The 26,666-nt window shown below is 35.5% G+C and overlaps 1 protein-coding gene across 27 annotated transcripts in view; it reads right to left on the reverse strand.

The window, feature by feature from the left end:
- The window catches only part of LOC123552894 (dynein axonemal heavy chain 5-like), a 172,653-nt gene that overhangs the window by 40,799 nt on the left and 105,188 nt on the right, over positions 1–26,666 (reverse strand). For 21 of the 27 annotated variants that reach the window (XM_053541349.1, XM_053541350.1, XM_053541361.1 and 18 more), the window contains 7 exons: positions 26,330–26,475; positions 16,375–16,597; positions 15,342–15,359; positions 11,303–11,440; positions 10,564–10,644; positions 9,928–10,160; positions 6,133–6,207 (listed from right to left, as the gene is read on the reverse strand). In XM_053541349.1, the coding sequence (XP_053397324.1) occupies positions 6,133–6,207; positions 9,928–10,160; positions 10,564–10,644; positions 11,303–11,440; positions 15,342–15,359; positions 16,375–16,597; positions 26,330–26,475 (914 nt within the window). Of the gene's footprint in view, positions 1–6,132; positions 6,208–9,615; positions 9,634–9,927; positions 10,161–10,563; positions 10,645–11,302; positions 11,441–15,341; positions 15,360–16,374; positions 16,598–26,329; positions 26,476–26,666 lie in introns of all 27 variants that reach the window. The other 6 variants (XM_053541366.1, XM_053541363.1, XM_053541358.1 and 3 more) reach the window with 3 other exon arrangements.

The following is a 26,666-nucleotide window of genomic DNA, read 5'->3' on the forward strand; positions in this document are numbered from 1 at the left end:
CTTTCCACTGTTTTGAACTGTGCTAAATTGTTTTTTTCTGAATTAGAAGAACTTTTAAACAACATTTAAAACATTTTCTCTTTTTGATCATTGCAAAGAAGTTAAAAAATTAGGAATCTTTGTGAAAAAATAGGGCCTTTTTAGGAATTTCCTTTGATTTTTTTAAAAAAATAGGAATTTTAGCCAAATTGAAAAAAATAGGAAAAAGTAGGAATTTTAGGGACGCTAGACAGCCTGCCTCTAGAGAGGTCACAAGGTTTTTCTATTTTTATATCTACTGGCCTAGTTTTTGACCGCACGTGACCCAGTTTCGAAACTGACCTAGACATCATCAAGGTGAATATTCAGACCAATTTTCATGAAGATCCATTGAAAAATATGGCCTCTAGAGAGGTCAAAAGATTTTTCTAATTTTAGACCTACTGACCTAGTTTTTGACCGCAGTTGACCCAGTTTCAAACTTGACCTAGATATCATCAAGATGAACATTCAGACCAACTTTCATACAGATCCAATGAAAAGTATGGCTTCTAGAGAGGTCACAAGGTTTTTTTATTATTTGACCTACTGACCTAGTTTTTGATCTCAGTTGACCCAGTTTCGAACTTGACCTATATATCATCAAGATAAACATTCAGACCAACTTTCATACAGATCCCATGAAAAATATGGCCTCTAGAGAGGTCACAAGGTTTTTCTATTATTAGACCTAATGACCTAGTTTTTGATGGCACGTGACCCCTTTTCGAACTTGACCTAGATATCATCAAGATAAACATTCTGATCAATTTTTATGAAGATCCATTCACAAGTATGGCCTCTAGAGAGTTCACAAGGTTTTTCTATTTTTAGACCTACTGACCTAGTTTTTGACCGCACATGACCCAGTTTCATACTTGACCTAGATATCATAAAGATAAACATTCAGACCAACTTTCATACAGATCCCATGGAAAATATGGCTTTTAGTGAGGTCACAAGGTTTTTCTATTATTAGACCTAATGACCTAGTTTTTGATGGCACGTGACCCACTTTCCAACCTGACCTAGATATCATCAAGGTGAATATTCTGACCAATTTTCATGAAGATCTTGTGAAATATATGGCCTCTAGAGAGGTCACAAGGTTTTTCTATTTTTAGACCTACTGACCTAGTTTTTGACCGCACGTGACCCAGTTTCGAACTTGACCTAGATATCATCAAGGTGAATATTCTGACCAATTTTCATGAAGATCTTGTGAAATATATGGCCTCTAGAGAGGTCACAAGGTTTTTCTATTTTTAGACCTACTGACCTAGTTTTTGACCGCACGTGACCCAGTTTCGAACTTGACCTAGATTTCATCAAGGTGAATATTCTGACCAATTTTCATGAAGATCTTGTGAAATACATGGCCTCTAGAGAGGTCACAAGGTTTTTCTATTTTTGGACCTACTGACCTAGTTTTTAACCGCACGTGACCCAGTTTCGAACTTGACCTAGATATCATCAAGGTGAATATTCTGACCAATTTTCATGAAGATCTTGTGAAATACATGGCCTCTAGAGAGGTCACAAGGTTTTTCTATTTTTGGACCTACTGACCTAGTTTTTAACCGCACGTGACCCAGTTTCGAACTTGACCTAGATATCATCAAGGTGAATATTCTGACCAATTTTCATGAAGATCTTGTGAAATATATGGCCTCTAGAGAGGTCACAAGGTTTTTCTATTTTTAGACCTACTGACCTAGTTTTTGACGGCATGTGACCTAGTTTCGAACTTGACCTAGATATCATCAAGGTGATCATTCTGACCAATTTTCATAAAGACCCCATGAAAAATGTGACCTCTAGAGTGGTCACAAGCAAAAGTTTACGCACGGAGGCACGGACGAACGGACGGACGACGGACGTTGCGTGATCACAAAAGCTCACCTTGTCACTTTGTGACAGGTGAGCTAAAAACAAATCAAAGGCCTGAAGGGCCTGAGTCGGCTAATGATTGATGTACTGACAGTATAGTCTGCCAGTTTCAGTTTGTTTTCAGTTTTTTTCCCCAACTAAAGAGAGATTTTGTTACAATAAATGAAATGAACGTTCGATCGATGCCTAGTAAAACTTTGATTGACATTATACAAGTATTTAAACCCAAAATATTTCTCTAAAATTGAAGTGGCTCGCAGAAATAAAAATGTTGAAAGTACAAACTACAATTTGACAGCTGACACTAAGATACTGCCCATGACTTTATATATTTTTCCAGTAAACATTTGCCTCCGGCATTGCCAGAAGAGGCAATTATCGGCTGGTATATATTCGCACATGATAAAATTTGAATATGACAATTTATAATATTAAAATTTTACAGCGCGGATTGCCACATACAATTTGTTACGGATGGACGAAAGAACTGATATTTTACAGATATTATAATGGGCCTGGCGATAGCCTTGTCATATGTTAGGTATTGTTAAATCATATTATAAGTGATGTCAATTTAAAGTATACTTACTTCTGCGTTTAGAGATACATGTATGTAAATGTTGCTGAGTGTCAATATATAGTGTAACCGATATTAATAAATGCAGTTCTTTTTTAGTTAAAACTATCATTTATTCTATTTCAGATGAGTTAACCCCTTAAAAATCATGTCTGTTATCCCGAAGTCCATCCACTTTCAATTATCCATTTTGATTCATGTAGACAGACAGGCCCAGACTGGGCAGAAAAATGTTTGAGCCATTTTTACGTGGTCCGTGGCTAGTGGGTGTGGGGAGGGGTGTTTCTTTCCGCTTTAAATTGCAGTCAGATTTTGAAACGGACATTGCGGCAGGTGGTAAAAGGGCAAATGTATCAAACTGTAAAGTGGCAATATGGGGGAAGGGTCTGGGAGGATACCCCTCCTGCAAGTAGGGTTTGGGGTATTACCACAAGAAATTTTTGAATATGTAGACCCTTGATACAGCCTTTGGTGCGATTTTAACTGAAAATCTTCTGTTTCAATTTCTAAATATTACCTAGATTCTTTCTAGTATTACAATATCCAAAGTATGACTGTCACTTCATCTTTTTACTTTCAGATCATGCCTCAGGACTAGAATACGAGTCTGACATAGATTATATGTAGGTGTAATAAAAATAAATTCTAGAATCATTTCTGTTACAATAATATCTATCATGTATGTTACTTGAATGTTAAAATTTCATAACACAGCTCGGTATTTACCCAAAATATTATATCCGGATACGATTACACTTTTCTCCAGTTTCAACAATATATTTTACAAATTGTGATGATACGAAGACATTTAGCAGCAATTGGCAGTATCTGACATTGAAGTTTACAGTTAAATTACCTCTTATTTAAATCTTTTCATAAAAAAGTTGTTTTGTTTCGTCAAAGCAGCCAAACATAGACGATCTACTTTCGATTTCAAAAACTACAAGAAAATACAATTTAATGTTTCGCCGATTTGTTTATTTCTCGAAAAATAAGAATTAATATCATTTTTAATATCAGTAGTAACTAAACAAACCAGTAAGAGCTTCTTCTTCAGATAATTTATCCGTTTACTGACTGCAAAATTCAACCCAGGCAAAGTGGTAGAAGCGTTGTTATAAACAGGTCACGCGTTTTCGCCGAGAAGTGTCCAGAATGTAGTTAGGATTCATCCGCGAAGTCTCGCAGAAGAATTAACGTACTGCACATATCTTATTCGGGTCATTTAAAATGAAGCTGTCATAATTTAATTTCATCGATGTGGTAAACTCTTTGATAAGAGACATTCCAATGCTTTCAGAGGTACCCACTCAATAAAATACTAGCAGTATGTTTTGGAACTACATTTTGTCTTTCGCTGGATGTTACGCAAGCTTTGTAAGCCTGCGCAATTCATAAAATGCACAGCACAATAAATTTGTTATTTGCGAAATGATTTTAAAGATTATTTTTTGAAACGGACAGGGTAACAAATGGATAATTTGGCTAATAAGTTAATATGCAGTTTTTATTTGAATTTGTGAACATCATATTTGCTATTTTGTGACAAAAGGGCATAAAATTCGTCACCATAATCATATGCGCAAATGTATTACCAAATCCCGCAGAATCGTTATGCGTGTTTATGCTTAATATGTTACCGCAGAAGAAAATACGTGGCTTTATTCGAGTATTGCACAATTACAAGTCATAAATATGACAGATTACATCGTATATTGGTCACAGCAAATAGGATTGACATAAATGAACTTCATTCGATCAATGAACTCTTTGAAATTAGAGACAATCCAATGGAACTACATCACTTCGCTGTGTTGTGAGGCCATTTAAGAATGAGAAATCGTGCGATAGCAAGGACTCATCAAACGCTTGACAGCGTTTAGCCAACTCAAAAATCATAACAAGTTCAAATAACTAGTAAGTGGAAAGAACAATGGGGAAAAAACTTAACAGACAGGTACCCGTAATCTTTGATATAATTCAAAATGTATTATCAAAACATAGTAAAACTAAAGCATGTGTTGCTTCTTCTTTTCCAGTACATTATCATATATTGACATTGTGCCATTCTCTTGTTATTCCAAATTTCTTACCTTGTATTTCAGCTTTTGCCATGTATAAAATTTATACTTGGCAAAAGCTGAAATACAAGGTAAGATTTAATGTTAGATGCATTTTTTTTTGCTACCTTCTATTACTCTTATAATAAACAAAGTGAGCAGAAAGAAGTCATTAAGTTCATTGAACAATCAAAGATTTTACATGATGGCCCCCAACCTCTGAATCATCCATATGCTTCCTCATTGAACTGAGACTTGTGATCAGTTGTATCCAAATCAAAGGCATTCTTGACAAAATTTCAATCTAAAATTATATCACAGATTGCAAATTCGAAAATTAAGTTTCAAAATTTCAGAGTTTTGATGAATTTCATATTTGTTTTTTTTTTTTCACTCCTTTTTCAACATACAAAAATTTTAGAAACAGCTGCAAGTGCAATATTTCCAAGGTCTTGATTCAATGAGAAGGCTCAGATACTGTATTTTCCCGAATAAACGCCCCCGGGGGCGTTACATTTTCCAAAGAGGGGCGTTCACTTGACGTAAAAAGATAAAAAATGAAAATTTTTACAAAACTTAAAAACATCGTTCAAACCAACTGTAATGTGTTTCTGTGTTGTTTAATTCCCCCAAAACATAATTATTTGGCATCCAATTTAATGCAGTGTGTCTTAAAATTATGCATTTAAATACGGTACCTCATGTATTCCGTGACACGCTCGCGACATTACACATTACGTCATCATACCCAAACAGCTGTGTACTCCGATAATATTTTCCTTAGTACATGCAGGTAGCAATACACAATGTCAGTGGTTTGACACGCTGCTTATGTGCCTGCTTTTAAATTAAAAGTTATTAAAACTGTCAAAGAAAAGGGTAAACACTTCGCCGCAAATCTGTTTAAACTCGACAGGAAGCTTGTGCGCGGGTGGTGCAAAAACAAATCAAAAATGGATTTACCGTTTAATTTTCTATTTGATGATTGGATACGTACCGTACTTAGTATAAACGTTTTGGATTCACGGTACATGGACTGTTTAAAAGTGTATTTAATTCCTAATACATTGGATACTTACTGTAAATTACTTATTATGTGGACTTATAAAAATGAGGTAGGTGATTTTTTTTCGTTCTAGTTGACTTTTTTCCCTCCAAAACGGGTGGGGGGCATTAATTAGAGGGGGGGGCCTTAATTCAGGAAAATACGGTATGTATATTTTGGCATTGAAATCTAAGTTATGTCTTTTACTGGCATGATTTTTTAATGTATTTTTGTTTTTTCCTGCAGTATTTCAGATATGTGATCACGGTTTGTAAACCTAACTAGTGTTCCTGGATTCTGTACCAGTACCGATTTGTTTTCTGCAGGTGACCAACAGCTTCCACACATGATTAAGAGGTGAAGAAAAGATTATTTAGCATGTACTGTCTTGAGCTAACTGGAAAAGCTCTGGGTATGTCTTGACCTTGACATTCTAATATTTTTTCATATACAAGACAGGAGCAGACAGCTCTTAACAAAACAAACCATACAAAAAAATTAAAAATGTAAGAACAACGAAAACTGAAACTGACAAATCCTACTTTCGGTTGTCTAAACAAGGCTGACATTCCTTTAACTTTGGCGAATCTCAGACGCTTAGATAAAATTTTAGCTGCCTGTAGAGCAAAATGAAACACTGTCCTACTAACTGATTTCTGATTACAGTACATTAATAATGATAGAGCATGCAGCATTATGGGTCAATAATTATGTAATACAGATGTTTAATTAAAATTGTACATTTTGTAATACACATTAAGGAAATAAGGAGCTGGGCTTATATTCAGCAAGGTTAAAAGTCTGAAATTTAGATTCAAGAACAGAAACTATTCAAGTTCTCATACTTACTTTTATAGTCAGTTTTTAGTGCTAAGAATTAGCTTAGCTGTATGTCACTTTCGAAGTCATATTTATGCAAAGTTTCTTTGCAGTTGGTTCTGTTAACCTTTAGCTTGCTGGTAGCAAGTGATTCTGCCTTTGCGACCAGTGCAGACCAAGATCAGCCTGCACATCCATGCAGGCTGATCATGGTCTGCACTGTTTGCTATTCAGTTAAGAAATTTTCTCTGAGCACCCTTTCAAATAATAAATGGTAATGCCCAAATTGAATGATGTACCAGTACATTTTAGAAATTAAGCAGAGTTAAGGTTAATGTAAGAATAACAGAACAGTAATAAAGTTTTGCTTTTTTAAAGTCTAAATTTCAGACTTGAAATGTTGACAAATACTGGCCCAGGGGAGGGGGGGATAAATTTCAGGAAATAGTACAAGGTGTTGGAAGGGGTTTTAAATATAACTAATCTTGACTGCAGTCATGATGTAATATATATGTCAAGGATACTAGCATAAATTTGAAAGAAGTCAGTATATTGTAATAATAGCAAATTACTGTACCAAACCAAAGAAACTATCAAGTGAATTTTTAAAGCACTTGGGCAATATTTTTGCAAAGTTATTAAAAACAGTAACTTCAGTTTGGTTATAAAACTAGTGTGTGATATTTTTTCAAGTGATACCTATCATATACATTCTTTCTATCAAAGCTTATTCCTAATGTAAACGTAGTAACATACTGACTTCTGTAAAATATATTTGTATATTGAGATAGCTTTATAAGAAACAAGAGCTGTCGGAGGACAGCAACGCTCGCCTATTCAACAGCATTGTCAATTGAATTAATACAAAAGTCGAAAAAGGGGCATAATTTAGTAAACATGAGCTTCACTAATGGTGACAAATGCCCCTGCAGCACCTTGACCTTTGACCTGGTGACCCCAAAGTCAGTAGGGGTGGTGTACTCAATAAGTACTATCAGCATGTGAAGTTTGAAGGTCCTGAATGAAGTGGTTTGCATGTAAAGAGCCTTCATGCAAAAAGTTAACGTTGGTCCCTGTGACCTTGACCTTTGACCTGGTGACCCCAAAGTCAGTAGGGTTGGTGTACTCATAAAGTACTATCAGCATGTAAAGTTTGAAGGTCCTGGGTGAAGTGGTTCGAAAAAAAGTGCCTTCATGCTAAAAATTAATGTTGGCCCCTGTAACCTTGACCTTTGACCTGGTGACCCCAAATCAGTAGGAGTGGTGTACTCAATAAGTACTATCAGCATGTTAAGTTTGAAGGTCCTGGGTGCAGTGGTTCGCAAGTAAAGTGCCTTCATGCAAAAAGTTAACGTTGGCCCCTGTGACCTTGACCTTTGACCTGGTGACCCCAAAGTCAGTAGGGGTGGTGTACTCAATAAGTACTATCAGCAAGTGAAGTTTGAAGGTCCTGGATGCAGTGGTTCGCGAGTAAAGTGCCTTCATGCAAAAAGTTAACGTTGGCCCCTGTGACCTTGACCTTTGACCTGGTGACCCCAAAGTCAATAGGGGTGGTGTACTCAATAAGTACTATCAGCACGTGAAGTTAGAAGGTCCTGGGTGCAGTGGTTCGTGAGTAAAGTGCCTTCATGCAAAAAGTTAACGTTGGCCCGTGACCTTGACCTTTGACCTGGTGATCCCAGTCAGTAGGGTTGGTGTACTCAATAAGTACTATCAGCACGTGAAGTTTGAAGGTCCTGGGTGCAGTGGTTCGCGAGTAAAGTGCCTTCATGCAAAAAGTTAACGTTGGCCCCTGTGACCTTGACCATAAAAAGCAAAACAGGGTTATGGAACCTGCATAGTGCTTATCAGCTCATGACAGTGGACAAGTGTGTGAAGTTTTAATCCATTCCCATTAGTGGGTACTGAGATACCAGCTTACATATAAGAATTAAACCCAAAACTCCCAAGTTGAAAAAGGGGCATAATTTTGTAAAATGCAAATTAAAGTTATTGACCCTTTGCACTGCATGTCATATCATAACAGTGAATAAGTGTGTGAAGTTTCAATCCTTTCCCATTAGTGGATACTGAGATACCAGCTTACATACAAAAACTTAACCAAAAACTGTTGTCGAAAAAGGGGCATAATTTTGAAGAAAAAAAATGAATAGAGTTATGGAACCTGCTTTGTGCATGTCAGATGTGCGAGTCCAATAGCTCTACTTTTCTAAAAATTGATAATCGTTGTTTACCTGCCAATGATATTTTGGTTCCTAAAGAAAGGTCATTTATAGCTTTAGCTAACAGATTCCAAGTCAATCAGTTTTTATAAACATACTCACTTTCCATGATGTAATGAAAAAATTCAATGAGCATTTGAAAGTGCATATATAAACCAGAAATTAAGGTACTGCGCTTGAATGGTAGCTATTATGAAATGAAAAGTCTTGAGTAATATTTCGTATCAACAGGGAAGGGTTAAAACACATACATCAAAACCACACAACATGCAAGTATTTCAAATAACCACAAACAAAATTGCATTTATTTTATATTGCACAAAAAGCCTTTCATTTATTATCACACAATTACCATATATAAGATTCTACAATCATTATAATAACTGATTTTAGTTCTATCATGCACACGCAAACCATTTGTGAAACATTATACTACCATAATATTATACTCATTGTTCAGGGTAACATGTAATGTTGCTGAACAGTACTTTGGTTAATAATGGCATTTATTTAATTCTTATTGTAACAATGTAGTACTAACTTGTTCTCTACAAAAACTAACAACTTCCATACATAAAACAGAGGTGATGGACAAATTACTCAACATTAACTCGTCCCAAAAAGTCTGCAGCCTCCTGATGGATAATACAAATACAGTATGTATAATTATACTCATCAACATTTATATTTATGCCAAACACCCAAAATTATTCTTTCATAATTTGTATAAAGCTGTCATTATTCATCACACTTGAAATGTCCAAGATTACTTTTTTTGCAGGACTGCTAGATGATGAAAAAGAACTTGTTCATTTTTGCTAAAATCTGAACATCTGTGCTAAAAACATATGCCACACCATGTTAGGGCTGAACTCTGTGATCAAAACAATACCAAACTGACTGGTTACTACAACAACAACAACAACATGCCGTGTTATCACAGTGGACATATTAAAATGTGACATTGTTGTGTCATGCTATTACCTGGTCTTTCTTCTCCGCCTGAAGATTTTAAAGTTTAAACCATTAAAACAGCTATCTCAGTTACAATAAAAATTTAAATAAAAAGAAATATGCATCACAACAAACCAAGGACTCTAATGGAAAGCTGTCATGTGCTCTAGTTAAAGTACGAGTTATGACATCTCTCCATTCAGTATCTGAATACATAGCAACCAAAAACATCACTAAAACATCAGATAAACAATGCAATGTTACCAAATATATACCATGATCATAACAAAATAGCATTATCTTATACATATGAAAGCAAGACAAAAACAAACTTAGTTTTACCTCTTGTTCCTTTTCTTTCTGAAGCCGGTCGTTTTCTTCAATTTCCCGCTGAAGTTCATTCATGCGTTCAAGAGCCGCCTTCAACGGTCCGCATCTCCTTGTATATTCCACAATGGCTATCGTGTACTGTACCAACGTAGCAGAATCTTCGCTGGAGTACTTGGCACCGGCTATTGTTATACCCTTAGAATTGTCAGGCGATGGTGTCCTCTTCTTGGCATGAATGTTCACATCTACAGTATAAAAAAATATATAGGCATTTTGATCCTTTCTGTTGTCTATTTCACAAAGGACTTAGCAAGTAGCAACATGACCAAACCCAACCTTATGGTAAATATATTTGCCATAGATAAAGGTTAAACGTGACGCTATCAGCAGCAAAATAACACAAATCATACTTGAATTACTTCTACAATAATATGATTTTGAACCAATGCCAATACTCAAAAAAATGAAGAGTTCAAACGTAATACTATGTAAATCAGCAATATTGGGTACATTTTGTTGTGACAGGGTTACATTTTGTTCATCTATGACATCAAGTTAACAATAGTATAGCTAACAGGTGACAGGTCTAACATATCATACTTGCTGTTTTTTTTGCCACTTAATATGTTATTACAGTTACAAGCTTACCTTGAGCATTTTCTAGGAGGGAACCTTCTCCTGTGACACCAAGTTCCCCATCTTTACCCTGAGACAGGCAACTCTCAACAGCTGCAATAAAACAAGTTGCAGGCATATATTCAATTGCAATATTTAACCTTAGACCTTTTTTTTTACTTTTTAAACGTAAGCTCTACTGCAGAACAAATTGCCTATTGTTTGGGATATCTGGTATCAATGTCAAACAAAACAGCTACTAGTAAACAGAAGAATTTTATCTGCTGGATCTATTTTTGACATCTCAAATGCTTTCTGATTTTGTTCTACTGATAATCTAGTTCTTGCACAACCAGAACAAGAAAGGAACATGTTTTTTTGTTTCGTTACATTGCATGTAGCAAAATCTCTCTAGCTGTTCTCTCTCTATTCCTTGATTACTTTTTGAGACATTGTTTTTCTTTATTATCAGGTATATTCTCTTGATCATTACTTTAACCTGATAACCATCTAGTCACTAATTTATGTAAAGAATTGAGATATTTAAATGTCATAGAGACATCATTGATTTTCACCAGTTTTAGTGAAATTTTGCTATGTGTTAAAATAACAGTTTCAGAGCTGTTTATTTCATAGATCCTTGACCAACCTAATAGGCAGCTTTTTTTTTTAAACTGAAATTAATGCTAAACATAATTATGAATATCCAACAATCTGTTTGGTCATTACTTTGCATACAACAAAAGTACAAAATATTCGCAAACAATGTTACCCCTGAGTACATCTTCTGGGAGTCCATCTTCCCAGGATACATTGTGTAACATGTCAACAAACTTCGTAGAGTCAGACATTGTGTTTACTGTCGCCTTCCACTGAACCCGATCCACACGTCCTGTCTCATCTTTCTTACCTGAAACCATCCAGCATTTCTAAATTAATACAATTGTTCTAGGTGATTAGCCTTTAGCCTGCTGCTGGCACATGATTTTGCCTTTGCGACCAGTGCAGACCAAGATCAGCCCGCACATCCATGCAGGCTGATCATGGTCAGCACTGTTTGCTATTCATTCAGTATATTTTCAGTGAACACCCCTTTGAATAATAAATAGTACTGCCCAAGCTGAATGAAGGACCAGTCCATTTTAGAAATTTAGCAGGCTAAAGGTTAAATGAAGATATATCTGCAAGAAGAATTGAATGCCAATGAACAAACAACAAAACTGACAGCTCATCTTTACCAAATATGGCCTTCATTAAGCATGACAAAATATCACTTATATGGCTACTAATGAAGAGGAATTTTATAATAATGGAAATTATTTTAGAATTAAAATAATTTAATTTATTTTTTCTCAAATTGTTGCTCGTTAATTACGGTCTGCTAGTTTATTAATTGTCGTCTGTTTTCGTAGATAAACGTGTCATCGATATTGTTACACTTGGCTGATCTGAACTGGTTCCTATTGACACTGGTACCCAGTCGATATAATATAAATACCAATAATCTCGTGCAGTTCTCTCACATTTTGCTAGCTACACCGTCGGTAACGTCAAAACTACCCGCCCGCCACACCCTGTATTTATAGGAAACTTTCGAAACATAGAGCTTTGCATCTTTAATTTCGGGCTAGTATTGTAGTTTTAACAACTTGCTAGAATACTCTGTCAGTATTTTATATACACTTTACTGATCTATTTATGTTGATCTTACATCATCTGTGGAATGTTTTATGAAATTGGTTCAAAGTTGTAAAGGAAATTTGCATAAAGTCCATCTATTTAACAATAGCTAACGTTGATGTTCTAGTTCAAGTTAATTGTTATTGTCCCCGGTCTTGACGACTGAGTTGTTAGGTACTGCCGTCTTTTTACTTACAATTGCAGGGTTAAACGTGCCAAAGTAAATTGATGAGGGTGATATACCGGAGAGCAATAACACTGCAGGAGATAACACATCCAGCCATCAAAATGTATGACGGGGCTAGATGTCATCTTGTTACGTGACCAAGGACTTCCAAATGTGAGATGTTCATACCGTGTTATGAAGAAAAACTGAGACATTTTGATGCAGTGTATATAAATTTTGTTATTTAAGAAAACGGTTTAGCATGGGCGTGACTATATTTGTATAAGACTCTCCAGTATAATTTGAAAGATTTTATACTTCTTTAAAAAGGCACGGGATAGTTGACTGATATTAATATACGTATTTCTAATATTAAAATATATAAACTAAATGTACAAGAAGACAATAGTGAAGTAATAAAATTATTAGAATAAGTTTCACTTTTTAAGTTAAATGTGTCGTATTGACATGAAATTCAAGGACAGGAAAATAATTATAGGAAGTATTGACTGTCGTAAATATTATTTTATGTGAACTTAAAAACTTTGTGATCACAGTTGGATATCTCTAAGAAAATTCTGCTATTATTTGTGGTAACAATTATTATGTAGGACACTGGCTTTTTAACTGTGACATTTGATAGACCTTAATATTAGTTTTTCTTCATCTTGTCATAATACTATAAGTAAAAGGTGTTTATTTATAATACTGGCTTGATGGATATTGTCGCTCATATGTTGGCGGTAAAATTCTGTCGGCCGTGAGGTGAGCGGATACGGTGTCTGTATGTTTGCATTCAAGTTGCGTACTTTGGGGTATCATATGTTTACCAGTTTGTGTTAACTGGATAGTAAAAGGTTTTGCCCTAGTACTTGGCGATTCCTAGTGTTGCGTGTGTTGCGTATGTTGCGTTGCTCTCAGTGGTGTCACTTTGCCTTGCCTTGCCTTGCCTTTCATTGACTCGTGTTGCGGTTTCGCTCATTCTCGGTGAAACCCGAAATGGGTGGAATGGTAGCTCGACGTTCAATTGAAATTGTTGTGTGTTTGCATTTGAGTGATACCTGTTATAAAGTGCAAAGTGTCTTGTGTTGCTTTGCCTTTGAGTGACACCTGTTACAAAGTACAAAGTGTCTTGCGTTACTTTGCGTTGTTTGAGTGATACCTGTTACAAAGTACAAAGTGTCTTGCATTGCTTTGCCTTGTGGTCCGTTGTGTTATGTTGCCTCGCTTTACATTGGCTAGGGTTGTGCATTTGACCGCATCCCGGTGACACCCGGGCTGGGTTGGATTCACAATTCGAAGTTCGATGGATTGCGCAGTTGCGTTGTTTTTGCAAGCCTTGGGTTGGTGCGTCTGTTCTCCTCTCGGTCGACGGATTTTGCTGTGCTTTTAACGACTCTACACGGTGAGACCCTTGTTGAGTCATGAGCGGCCGATCAACTCCCAATATTGTCAATATACTTTTACTGAATTTAATTAAATTATTACAAAATGTATCATGCGTATGTTTAACTATCGTTGTAAGTATCAATGCATATTCTTGATGAATAAAGAGTGTTGTATGAGATAATTGGTTTTTATTTTGAGTAATAAAATAACTCCTTCTAAAGAGCAAGACACTGATTTCATAATTCTCTGCTTGAACCCCTTTCATGATATTTCAATGAAATGTGAATAACTATTTGAAAGATAATGTAAATTAAATGCAGAATCTGAAAAATTATAAAATACGATGTAGGACTATCACCTTTAAATCGGGATATTGATTTACTGGTAATAGGAACAAGTCAATGATATATCAATACAGAATTTCCGGATGAAGTAAAAGAGGAAAAAAACAAGTGTTGAAAATATTTGTTAGAAAAATGCAGATTATTGTGTCAATTAGATTTTATAATCAATGACATCTTTAATATACAATGACTTCTTTAAAACAGGTCTGACTTGTGTTCAGCTAGAATTAAAGAAAGCTGTGAGATGAACTCTACAACCTAAAAGTACCTGAGCAAAGCAGATCCAGAAATGTTATTTGAAAATGAGTTACTTTGAGAAAAAGCAAACTTTTTATCTATCTAACAAATTCAATGTGTTTCTAAAATGCCACTTTATATTCTATTCCAACAAAAAAGGTACAATGGATGTGGACAAACATGGCATAAGTTGATTGTATACCCCTCATTTTCTTGTTTGTCTTTTTTAAGTGCAGTAAGGATCAAACTAACCAGACCTAGCAGATGTAGAATAAGTAAGATAAATGGCTTCCAGTAGAGGTAACCGGACTGAAACTATCATCATTCTGCAGTATCCAAAAAATGGCGGGAAATGTGATTTGAAAAATGAGCCGTGCCATGGGAAAACCAACATAGTGGGTATGCGACCAGCATGGATCCAGACCAGCCTGCGCATCCGCGCAGTCTGGTCAGGCTCCATGCTGTTCGCTTTTAAAGCCTATTGGAATTGGAGAAACTATTAGCGAACAGCATGGATCCTGACCAGACTGTGCAGATGCGCAGGCTGGTCTGGATCCATGCTGGTCGCAAAGCCACTATGTTGGTTTTCCCATGGCACGGCTCAAATGCTAATGTAAGACTGGGCTGGATTTGTCTAAATATTTTTTTATTCTAATAAAAGCCATAAGTCTACATATCTAAATAAACAGACTAATTGCACAAAAGAACTTTTTGGTGTAAAGGTTATTAAAAAACAACACACTACAAAATCTTGGTGCTACTGAATTCTTCTATATGTCACCTGTTAAAGAAAAATCAAACTGATGAATTTGCATGCTTTTAAAAGTCATGTGTATAAGTCTGACACCACAGAGGATGTAGAAAAAAGAACCATTAATTTTAAGGTGAGAATGAAATCAAAGTGAACAAAAAAGGTGTAACAAAAAAAAAGGGTGCAGTTAAAAATTTAAATGTTAATCAACCACCATATCAAAATATAAGACAAAGCATAATACCCGCTATTTTGTATTCCACTAAAAATTATTAGAAATAAAAAGTGAAATTTATAGTCAATCAATAAAGAAATGAAATTTATAGACAATCAATAAAGAAAGCACTATAAGACTTTGACCTCTAAAGATAACATTTTAACAAAATTCTGTCATCCCTATCTAATACTACTATTCTCCATTAATTGCATTTACATATAGTTACTAAATTTCAACCATAGAGATAAAAAAAAAAATCCAGGAGTTTTTACATTTTTCCTTACCATGAACAGATTCCTGATCCATTTCATATATTATACTCATAGCAGGAGACTTAGCTAACAATGAAATGAGCAATATTACAAGTGAATATCTATTTAATATTTTCTACCCCCTTCATATAAATCAATGATTTCATCTTTATTCTTTCTTTATTGACACTTTTTTTTACACAAACAAAAATTTGCAACTTGTCTCAGAAATGACATAGTAAAGTCTCATGTGGGTAGTGTGCCAGATTAGTCCCTGTTACAGGTCACAAAAATGATATAATTTCAAAATAACTTGTGCTCTTGTGTGTTATTATTTCTGTGATCCAATATCAGTTAATTTTTCATTTTAAATATATGACAACCAAGTTTTATAACACACTACTTGAAGTTGTAACTTACAAGTTCTCTGGAGTTCCACAGAGATTAATTGTAGTAATAACCAAAGTTCAACACAAATTAAAACTTCATCTCTTTTGATGGGTTAATTAAGCAAAGAACCGAACACAGATTTTTAAATCAATGATAAATACATTCAGAAGCTTACTTTTCTTTGCAATCTTGGTGCCACTGGAGCTTCTTTTAAATCAATGATAAATACATTAATCTTAATCATTCAGAAGCTTACTTTTCTTTACGATCTTGGTGCCGCTTCTTTTAAATCAATGATAAATACATTAATCTAAATCATTCAGAAGCTTACTTTTCTTTATGATCTTGGTGCCGCTTCTTTTAAATCAATGATAAATGGGCCATGAAAATACATTAATCTAAATCGTTCAGAAGCTTACTTTTCTTTACGATCTTGGTGCCACTGGAGCTTGATGACATTCTACTGGACATGTTGTCATCTTTACCACTATAGTCTTTCATCTCAATCCTCTGTGATGGCAAACGTTTACCAATCAGGATCATTATCATCTCCATCACCATGCCAACAAGGACTGGGGGACTGGTGAATCCTCGCAGTCTCTCAATCACATTTCTGTCCACTTTGCTTTTCCAGTGTAGCACCTATAAAATTTGTTTAACTGGCCATTAATTATCAATTATTCAACATTCTAATTAAGAAGCAGTGACTCCAATCTAAGTTTACTGTATGGTACAGTGAATGGGAATGGCTGTCACCAAAATATTTTGGGGAAGTTATCACAAAACAAAATTGTTACTTAAGTACTGAGCTTTTTGCATTGACATACATTGACTGCAGACTAAATGATGCAAACATCTTTGATTGCAAGATGGCCATGTTTGATAGATATATGGGGAGCAAAAACATCAATTCTGATAACATTTCATTGCAGATTTAAAGCATTTGCAATTCTTGTTATATTGCAGAATTGGTGTGTGGAAACCCAATAAACACAATCTTTTTGGGGGACAGAAACTGTTTCATATAAGATAAAAGTTTGAACTTAAATTTTACCACATATCTACAAATAATATGTAATGAATGCACTGTGTCTACGTACCAATCACAAAAAGTATACTAAGTACCGGCAAGCATAAAAGTTTACTACTTGCCAAAGAATCAATATGTAAGATAGTATTATATTCATATGACAAAAACATTATAAATGCAGAGATACATTATAACCATGCTAAAAGGTAATTTAATACCATGAAGGTCCTTAGAGCATGACAAAAACAATAGCTCTTTATTTTTGTCTTCAGACAGCAAAAACTATTTCACGTTTAAAGTTGTATTATTAAGTTAAGCCTAAAACTATGAAGGAAAGTTTTTTATTGTTTATAAGGAGGCGTATTGTTGCTGCAGTAGTGATAACCTGTATTGCTAATGTAGTAATGTTTTCTGCAATTCTTTCATTTACTGCATCTATACCAAGTGAACAAGGCGACATTGTACACACAATAAAGAACAACTCAAATGATCATGATGAAAAGGGAATAATGCATATGAAAATGAAAAGACAGACAGATAAGTTAACAATGAATAGTAAAAAGGAGGTAAAGAAAGTAAAGTTTAAAAATTCCAGGCAATACAAGTGGGAAATTTACTCAAACGACAAAGGGCAAATGGATTTTGTACCATCAAGGAGAATGGTAGATAAAGGCAGCAATGAAGGAGGCGATATAACTGATAATAACAGACTACCTTATCAAAAACCTTTGAATCAATCTAAAGTTCTCTCTCCTTATGTGATAGCTAGTAAATCAAGGAAGAAGAATGCTACTGAGAAGATTAATGCTCTTGCTAAAGCTAAGAACAGTAAAGTTTATGATAAAACACCTACTGAAACAGTGCATAATGTTTCTGTTGTTAAACCTGAACAACAGAATAATGGGAATCAGAAAGTACCAAATACATTTAATGAAGAGTATATTAAATATTTCTGGAAACATCCTGAATTCCAAAAAAGAAACAATTTTAGAGTTATACAAGGAGAGTCTAGTGAAGTAAAAAACTTTCGTGTCAAAACAGATGAAGTAAAAGGCAGAAAATCTGAAAATATTAAAGGTAACAAGAGTGCAAGAATGTCACAATATACGCCCGTCACAGCAAATTTCTTTACTCTAGCACCTGTATTTGCAAATGGAATTTTAATTTTGTAGTTGTTTAGTAATAACTAAGTGTTTTGTTTTTCTAAGTCCACAAAAAAACTCCTTACCAGGTAGAGATACCTTAAAATACACCTAAAATTGGAAAGTAACATCTATGTTGTACCACAGAAAAGTGGTCTTGGTTTTTCCCTACGGTCAATTATAAAAAAGTTACAATATAAGTTATTTATAGTAACAACTAAGGGAAGTTAATCTTAAAAAAAAAAAAAAAAAAAAAAAAAAAAAAAAATCAAAAAAAAAATTGTAAGTCCACACAAAAATCTTTACCAGGTAGAGACTGGTCAAAATACACCTCAAAATTGGATGTAGCATGCATGTTGTACTACAGAAAAGTGGTCTCGATTTTTCCCTACGACTAGTAATGAAAAAGTTACAATATAAGCTATTTATAGTAACAACAAAGGGAAGTAATTCTAAAGAAGGGAACTGCGCATGACACTTCATCTCATGATGGTGTATAGTTGTGTCAAGTTACATCAAAATCCCTCTATGCATGAAGAAGAAATGCTTCGGACAAAGTCATTCTTGTATCTGACCTTTGGCCTCTAAGTGTGACCTTGACCTTAGACCTAGGGACCTGGTTCTTGCGCATGACACTACGTCTTGTGGTGGTGAACATTTGTGCCAAGTTATATCAAAATCCCTCTATGCATGAAGAAGAAATGCTCCGGACAAGGTTTTCATTCTTGTATCCTTTGACCTCTAAGTGTGACCTTGACCTTAGACCTAGAGACCTGGTTCTTGCGCATGACACTCCGCCTCATGGTGGTGAACATTTGTGCCAAGTTATATCAAAATCCCTCTATGCATGAAGAAGAAATGCTCCGGACAAAGTTTTCATTCTTGTATCCTTTGACCTCTAAGTGTGACCTTGACCTTAGACCTAGAGACCTGGTTCTTGCGCATGACACTCCGCCTCATGGTGGTGAACATTTGTGCCAAGTTATATCAAAATCCCTCTATGCATGAAGAAGAAATGCTCCGGACAAAGTTTTCATTCTTGTATCCTTTGACCTCTAAGTGTGACCTTGACCTTAGACCTAGGGACCTGGTTCTTGCGCATGACACTCCTTCTCATGATGATGAACAATTGTGCCAACTTTAATCAAAATCCCTCTATGCATGAAGAAGATATGCTCCGGACAAAGTCATTCTTGAATTTGACCTTTGACCTCCAAGTGTGACCTTGACCTTAGACCTAGGGACCTGGTTCTTGCGCATGACACTCCGTCTCATGATGGTGAACAACTGTGCCAAGTTTCATCAAAATCCCTTCATGCATGTAGAAGATATGCTCCGGACAAGGTCTGTGGACGCCGCCCGCCCGCCCACCCGCCCGCCCGCCCGCCAGGGGCGTTCCCATAATACGTCCCGTTTTTCAAACGGGCGTATAAAAAGGCTGACAATGATACAAAATTACTAGGAAAGACTGGTGCTAAAAAGTTTGCAGATGATAACGAGAAACATAAACCAAACAATAAGGCAGATGTTGGTGAAGAACCAAATAAATATACAAGCAACAATAAGGGAAATCATGAGAATCCAGAACATAAGGAAGAAGTGAGAAACACTGGAAATCCACATGAAAATCTTCCGACACTTAATCAATCACCTGATAAAAAAGTTGAACTAGCCATGAAAAGCAAAGGCATGACTCTACATAAAGACATTAGTTACATGACCATGTTCCCTGCTAAAGGCCAGCTTGGAAATCAGATGTTTCAACTAGCCAGTTTATTGGGAACTGCTGACAGAGGAAACTTTACCCCTTTCTTGCCAATGTCAGTATTTGATTTAAATAAAATATTCAGACTTCCTCAGGGATTCTCTAGAGACACTGATATATCAACATTTCAGAAATTCTCTGATTATAATTACACACAAGATATCAGTATAAAACTAAGTCAAAATCTAGACATTCACAGAAACTGGAGTTTGGATGGATATTTTCAAAGTTTTAAGTATTTTAGTCATGTACGTGACAAAGTCAGGAAATATCTAAGATTCCATAAACATATATTGCGAGCTGCAGTAAAATTTATGCAAACAACTGTCCCTGTGGGGCATATTAAAATTGCAGTACATATAAGGAGAGGTGATTTTATCAATTCTCATCAAATGTGGCTTGGTCGAGTAGCAGCTACCCCTGGTAAGATGTCATTCATTTTTTGTATTATGTCATGCATTACATCTAAACCTAGAGCTGTCACAGGAGTGACGAATTACACCCCCACAATACGGCCTAGTCACAGAAGTAAGCCAATGTCAAAGTCGAACTTGTCCTATATTTGATGATGTTACACCTGTGTATCAAAAATGATTTAAATTTGTCAACCCTGCAAAAAAAGTTCTACTGATCTCAAAATCAATAGGGTTCATCTGCTGGTCATGATCAACCTCCCTATTAAGTTTCGTGATCCTAGGCCCAAGCGTTCTAAAGTAATCGTCCAGGAACGGTTTAACTGTTCCAGGTCACTGTGACCTTGACCTTTGACCTACTGACCTCAAAATCAATAGGGGTCATCTACCGGTTGGTCATGACCAACCTTCCTATCAACTTTCATGATCCTAGGCCCAAGCATTCTCATGTTATCATCCGGAAACCGTTTAACTGTTCCGGGTCCTTGTGACCTTGACCTTTGACCTACTAACCTCAAAGTCAAACTTAACCTGTATTTTATGATGTTACACCCGTGTACCAAAATTTATGATCCTAGGCCTAAGTGTTCTCAAGTTATCATCCGGAAACCATTCAACTGTTCCGAGTCATTGTGACTTCATCCTTTGACCTAATGACCTCAAACTTGGCCTGTATTTTATGATGTTACACCTGTATACTAAAAATTATTTTAATCTGTCAAGCATTTCATAAGTTATTGTACGGAAACCATGAGAACCAATGGACCGACCGACAAGCTCACTCCTATATACACCCCCCTAAACTTTGTTTGTGGGGGGTATAACTAAGACAACCTTAGCTATTGATCTACATAAAAGGGTACTTGCTAAATAAGTTATGAAGAAAAGTGAAAATGGAGTAATAAAAGCTACAATGGCCACTTTAATGGTTGGCACCCTTTACATTACAAAATGCCACATCTTCTCAGAAGTGATCTGTTTTAGAAAATTATTAAAGTTATGAATGATGTAACAACTTCATATAGTGCCAATTAAATTTTTTGAAAATTGAAGCTATTTTGTGACTTGCTTCAACAAAGAACAATTAAGATGCACTCAGTACAACAAGCTCAATGATCATTGATCATTACCAAAGTAAAATGTGTAACAGCACTCGCTGGAGCAACTGGGCTCACTTGAGCAATTCACTTGGTCTTGCTTGTTTTCCTTATATTTTCTGAAATTACCTCCACTGGGTCAAGGGTCAATAACTCAATTGCTGAAGCATGACATGTGGTCCCCGTAAACTAATTTTTCCTTGTTTTTACTTTCAAACTTGAAAATATGTGTCAAAATTGTTCACATCTTTGGTGGTTAGAGCAAACAACTAATACAAAATTTTCACACATTGTGAAAAGTGCATGATATTCTCTCTAATTCTGGCATTTTTCAAGCTTTTGATGGTGGAGGAAGACCCAAGGTGCCCCTCCTTGCATAATTTCATCATGAACTGGCACCTCTGTAGAACAAACAATCTTCTGGTAAGCCAGCTAAATGGCTTCCTCTCAAAAAGAAGTCAATGCCTTCAAAACCACATTGGTCAGGGGCAAGCGATTTGAAGTCAGCGGCCTTTAACTACTTGGCCACGGAGGCTCCTCCTTGTGACCTTAAGCCATCAGTGTATTACTGTAATAGACACTGACATACATAATGTAAGAACTGATTTATACACTAGTTCTTAATTTCAACTATTTCTTTAAAGACTCTCAAATCATGTATTCAAGTGTTTAAACTCCATGTTGGTAATGCACCAGAAGAACTCTCAAATTATGATCTAAATAATAAATTTATAATACCTTCCCTTTGGTTAATATCAGAACACTACTTTTTCTTTCAGAGTATGTGCATAGGGCCATGCAGTATTTTCAATCAAGATATGACAATATAACATTCATAGTTGTGTCGGACGATATGAAATGGTGCAAAGAAAACATAAAGGGAGGTAATGTGGTATATAGTACAAGTCATTACAATGAAAAAGGAGTGGATCTAGCAATTATATCTCGATGTGATCATGTGATTATTTCTGTCGGAACTTTTGGCTGGTGGGGTGGATGGTTAGCTGGAGGTAGTGTGGTCTATTTCAACAAGTTTCCAAGACCTGGATCTAAACTTGACCAAATATTTGTGCCAGAAAATTATTATCCTAGTAATTGGATAGCTTTAGAATAAAAAAATTTGTTATTTGATATAGATAAGATGTTTATAACATGACATGATGTAAAACTATTGAAAAAAATTACAAGAAAATCCTGGACAAATTTGACTTGATCCTGTAGGAGCATTATGCAATATGAGTATTGACAATTTTGGCCTGAAAGATTGTAATCACTTTCAAAAGTTTGCTGATGCAAATGGTCAGATTATTCTGAGCCTGTAGATACACTCCATACAAAGTGAAGCAGAAGGAGTGCTCTTTTACCTACTGTTTTTAACTAGAACTGTCACAGGAGTGACTCATACCCCCACCATACGGTCTTGTCACAGAAGAATGGCAACCATAAGAAATCTTAAAAATACTTTGGAGTACTTCATCCTGGGCTTCCACATGTAAGTAATACTAGTATAATACTAGTATAGTAATACTAATAAATATATTAAATCTCTAATATTAGAGATACACTAAAAGTGAATACAAAAAAGTGTCTTACCGGCCCATGTTACCACAGAAAAATGTTTTTACTTTTTTCATAGGACTTATAATAAAAAAGTTAGAAAAATACCTAAAATATTGAAAATCTAAAAATAGGATTTCTAAAAATAGACTAATTCCTGGAATTTAAGGGGAAGAAACTCAGTACAAAAGTTAAACAAGAGTGCAAGAATGTCACAATATACGCCTGTCACAGTAAATTTCTTTACTCTAGCACCTGTATTTGCAAATGGAATTTTAATTATGTGGTTGTTTAGTAATCATTGTAAGTCATTTGTTTTTCTAAGTCCACAAAAAAACTCCTTACCAGGTAGAGATACATTAAAATACACCTAAAATTTGAAAGTAACATCTATGTTGTACCACAGAAAAGTGGTCTTGTTTTTTCCCTATGGTCAATTATAAAAAAGTTACAATATAAGTTATTTATAGTAACAACTAAGGGAAGATAATCTTAAAAAAAAAAAAAAAAAAAAAAAAAAAAATCCAAAAAAAATTTGCAAGTCCACACAAAAATCTTTACCAGGTAGAGATTGGTCAAAATACACCTCATAATTGGATGTAGCAAGCATGTTGTACTACAGAAAAGTGGTCTCGATTTTTCCCTACGACTAGTAATGAAAAAGTTACAATATAAGCTATTTATAGTAACAACAAAGGGAAGTAATTCTAAAGAAGGGAACTGCGCATGACACTTCCTCTCCTGATGGTGTATAATTGTGCCAAGTTACATCAAAATCCCTCCATGCATGAAGAAGAAATGCTTCGGACAAAGTCATTCTTGTATCTGACCTTTGGCCTCTAAGTGTGACCTTGACCTTTGACCTAGGGACCTGGTTCTTGCGCATGACACTCCGCCTCGTGGTGGTGAACATTTGTGCAAAGTTATATCAAAATCCCTCTAAGCATGAAGAAGAAATGCTCCGGACAAGGTTTTCATTCTAGTATCTGTTGACCTCTAAGTGTGACCTTGACCTTAGACCTAGGGACCTAGTTCTTGCGCATGACACTCCGCCTCGTGGTGGTGAACATTTATGCCAAGTTATATCAAAATCCCTCCATGCATGAAGAAGATATGCTCCGGACAAAGTTTTCTTTCTTGTATCATTTGACCTCTAAGTGTGACCTTGACCTTAGACCTAGGGACCTGGTTCTTGCGCATGACACTCTGTCTCATGATGATGAACAATTGTGCCAACTTTCATCAAAATCCCTCCATGCATGAAGAAGATATGCTCCGGACAAAGTCATTCTTGAATTTGACCTTTGACCTCGACCTTAGACCTAGGGACCTGGTTTTTGCGCATGACACTCCGTCTCATGATGGTGAACAACTGTGCCAAGTTTCATCAAAATCCCTTCATGCATGTAGAAGATATGCTCCGGACAAAGTCTGTGGACGCCGCCCGTCCACCCGCCTGCCCGCCCGTCAGGGGCGTTCCCATAATACGTCCCGTTTTTTCAAACGCGCGTATAAAAAAGGTTACTTCCCTTTGGCTCTAAGCCAATCAGAATGAGATATAGTGAAAATACATCAAAATTAACCTTAAATTCTAGGTAAAAGGGGACACAATTCAAGAAAAATTAGTGTCAGAGTTATGCACCTTGTGTCACATGATGTGGGTGATGAGGTGGAACATCTATTTTAAGTCTGAATCAAATCCATTCAGTAGTAACTGAGATATAGTGAAAATACATCAAAATTAACCTTAAATTCTAAGTAAAAAGGGGCATAATTCATGAAAAATTGGTGTCAGAGTTATGCACCTTGTGTCACATGATGTGGGTGATGAGGTGGAACATCCATTTTAAGTTTGAATCAAATCCATTTTGTAATAATTGAGATATAGTGAAAATACATCAAAATCAACCTTAATTTGAAGTAAAAGGGGACATAATTCATAAAAAATTTATGTCAGAGTTAAGCACCTTATGTCACATCATCTGGGTGATGAGGTGGAACAACTATTTTAAGTTTTAATCAAATCCATTTAGTAATAACTGAGATATAGTGAAAATACAACAAAATTAACCTTAAATTCTAAGTAAAATGGGACATAATTCATGAAAACTTGGTGTCAGAGTTATGCATCTTGTGTCACATGATGTGGGCACATGATGTGGGTGATAAGGTGGAACATCTATTTTAAGTTTGAATCAAATCCTTTCAGTAGTAACTGAGATATAGTGAAAATACATCAAAATCAACCTTAAATTCTAAGTAAAAAGGGGCATAATTCATAAAAAAATGGCGTCAGAGTTATGCACCTTGTGTCACATGATGTGGGTGATGAGGTGGAACATCTTTTTTAAGTTTGAATCAAATCCATTTAGTAATAACTGAGATATAGTGAAAATACAACAAAATTAACCTTAAATTCTAAGTAAAAGGGGACATAATTCATGAAAACTTAATGTCAAGAGTTATGCACCTTGTGTCACATGATGTGGGTGATAAGGTGGAACATGTATTTTAAGTTTGAATCAAATCCATTTGGTAATAACTGAGATAATAGATTTCGGGACGCGACGGGACGGGACGGGACGGGACGGGACGCGACGCGACAAAACTGACTCCTATATACCCCCCTCAAACATGTTTGGTGGGGGTATAAAAACTTTTTTACAATGACAGCTGTAAAAATTCTCTAACTGTCCCTATCAATTATGGAATTGGGAAAATATCAATTTAACTGCTTCATTTTTGTCATAGATTGATTTAGGTTCCCTTCTTATGTATAAAACTCCATGTAGCTTTCTATCCCTGTTATATCATGGTTTCAGTCTCGACTCACATTTTTGAGAGATACGGCGTAAGCAACCTGGTACCTCCGTTGGTAAAGAGGGCCTTAGAATGGCTGCACATTTTTCATTCTGTAACATTTGGCACTTTGGAATGTTAGCGTTTTAAGCTCAGCTTATTCCTATTTTTTTCAATACCCAAGATTACCTCCCATATAGGGCCTTAAAAAAGATTTTGTTTCCGGTTACATGCTCAAAAAAATTAGGGCAGGTAGGTTTTATGTTTTTTTTAGGAATTTTTTTTTATTAAGTGGGACTTTTCGAAAATTATTTTTGTGTCAAAACATGAATACAAATAAGAGGGTTATGCCTTTAGATCATCAGTAAGTTGATTTCTAACATCACTGACCATGTTTAAAGCATAAAAAGTGCAGTTTTGCAACTTTTTATTAACAAGTTGAAAATAAATTTCTCCAAGGCCATAAAAACATTTAGGGTCATGCCAAAAATTTAGGGTAGGTCAGGATACTGGAAACAATCATTTTTTTAGGCCTAATGACCATTTTGTTCATTCATGAATTCAGCCTTACCTGTTCCCTGGCATACTCCAGCTGTTTTCTACACTCCTCCAACTGAGTTTTAGCAGTTGTAAGTTCTTCTCTTGCTTGGACACCGCGTGTCTTTAGTGTTGCTTCACGCATCTTGTCAAACTCACGGTCATAGTCATCATACTCCTCTGTAAGCAAGAAATTTTATATATCTTTTGATAACCTGTCATCTAAAAAATAAATTTCAATTTAGTAATTCACATTCGGATAGTACTGTAAAAGCACATATTTTCGCTGGGTCAAAATTTTGTGAATTTGAAATTTTCAGTATGTTTGCGAGATTTAATATTCGCGAAATTGTAACAATAGTATCCTGCTT

The sequence above is a fragment of the Mercenaria mercenaria genome, chromosome 4 (genome assembly GCF_021730395.1).
Source record: "Mercenaria mercenaria strain notata chromosome 4, MADL_Memer_1, whole genome shotgun sequence".
NCBI lineage: Eukaryota > Metazoa > Mollusca > Bivalvia > Venerida > Veneridae > Mercenaria > Mercenaria mercenaria.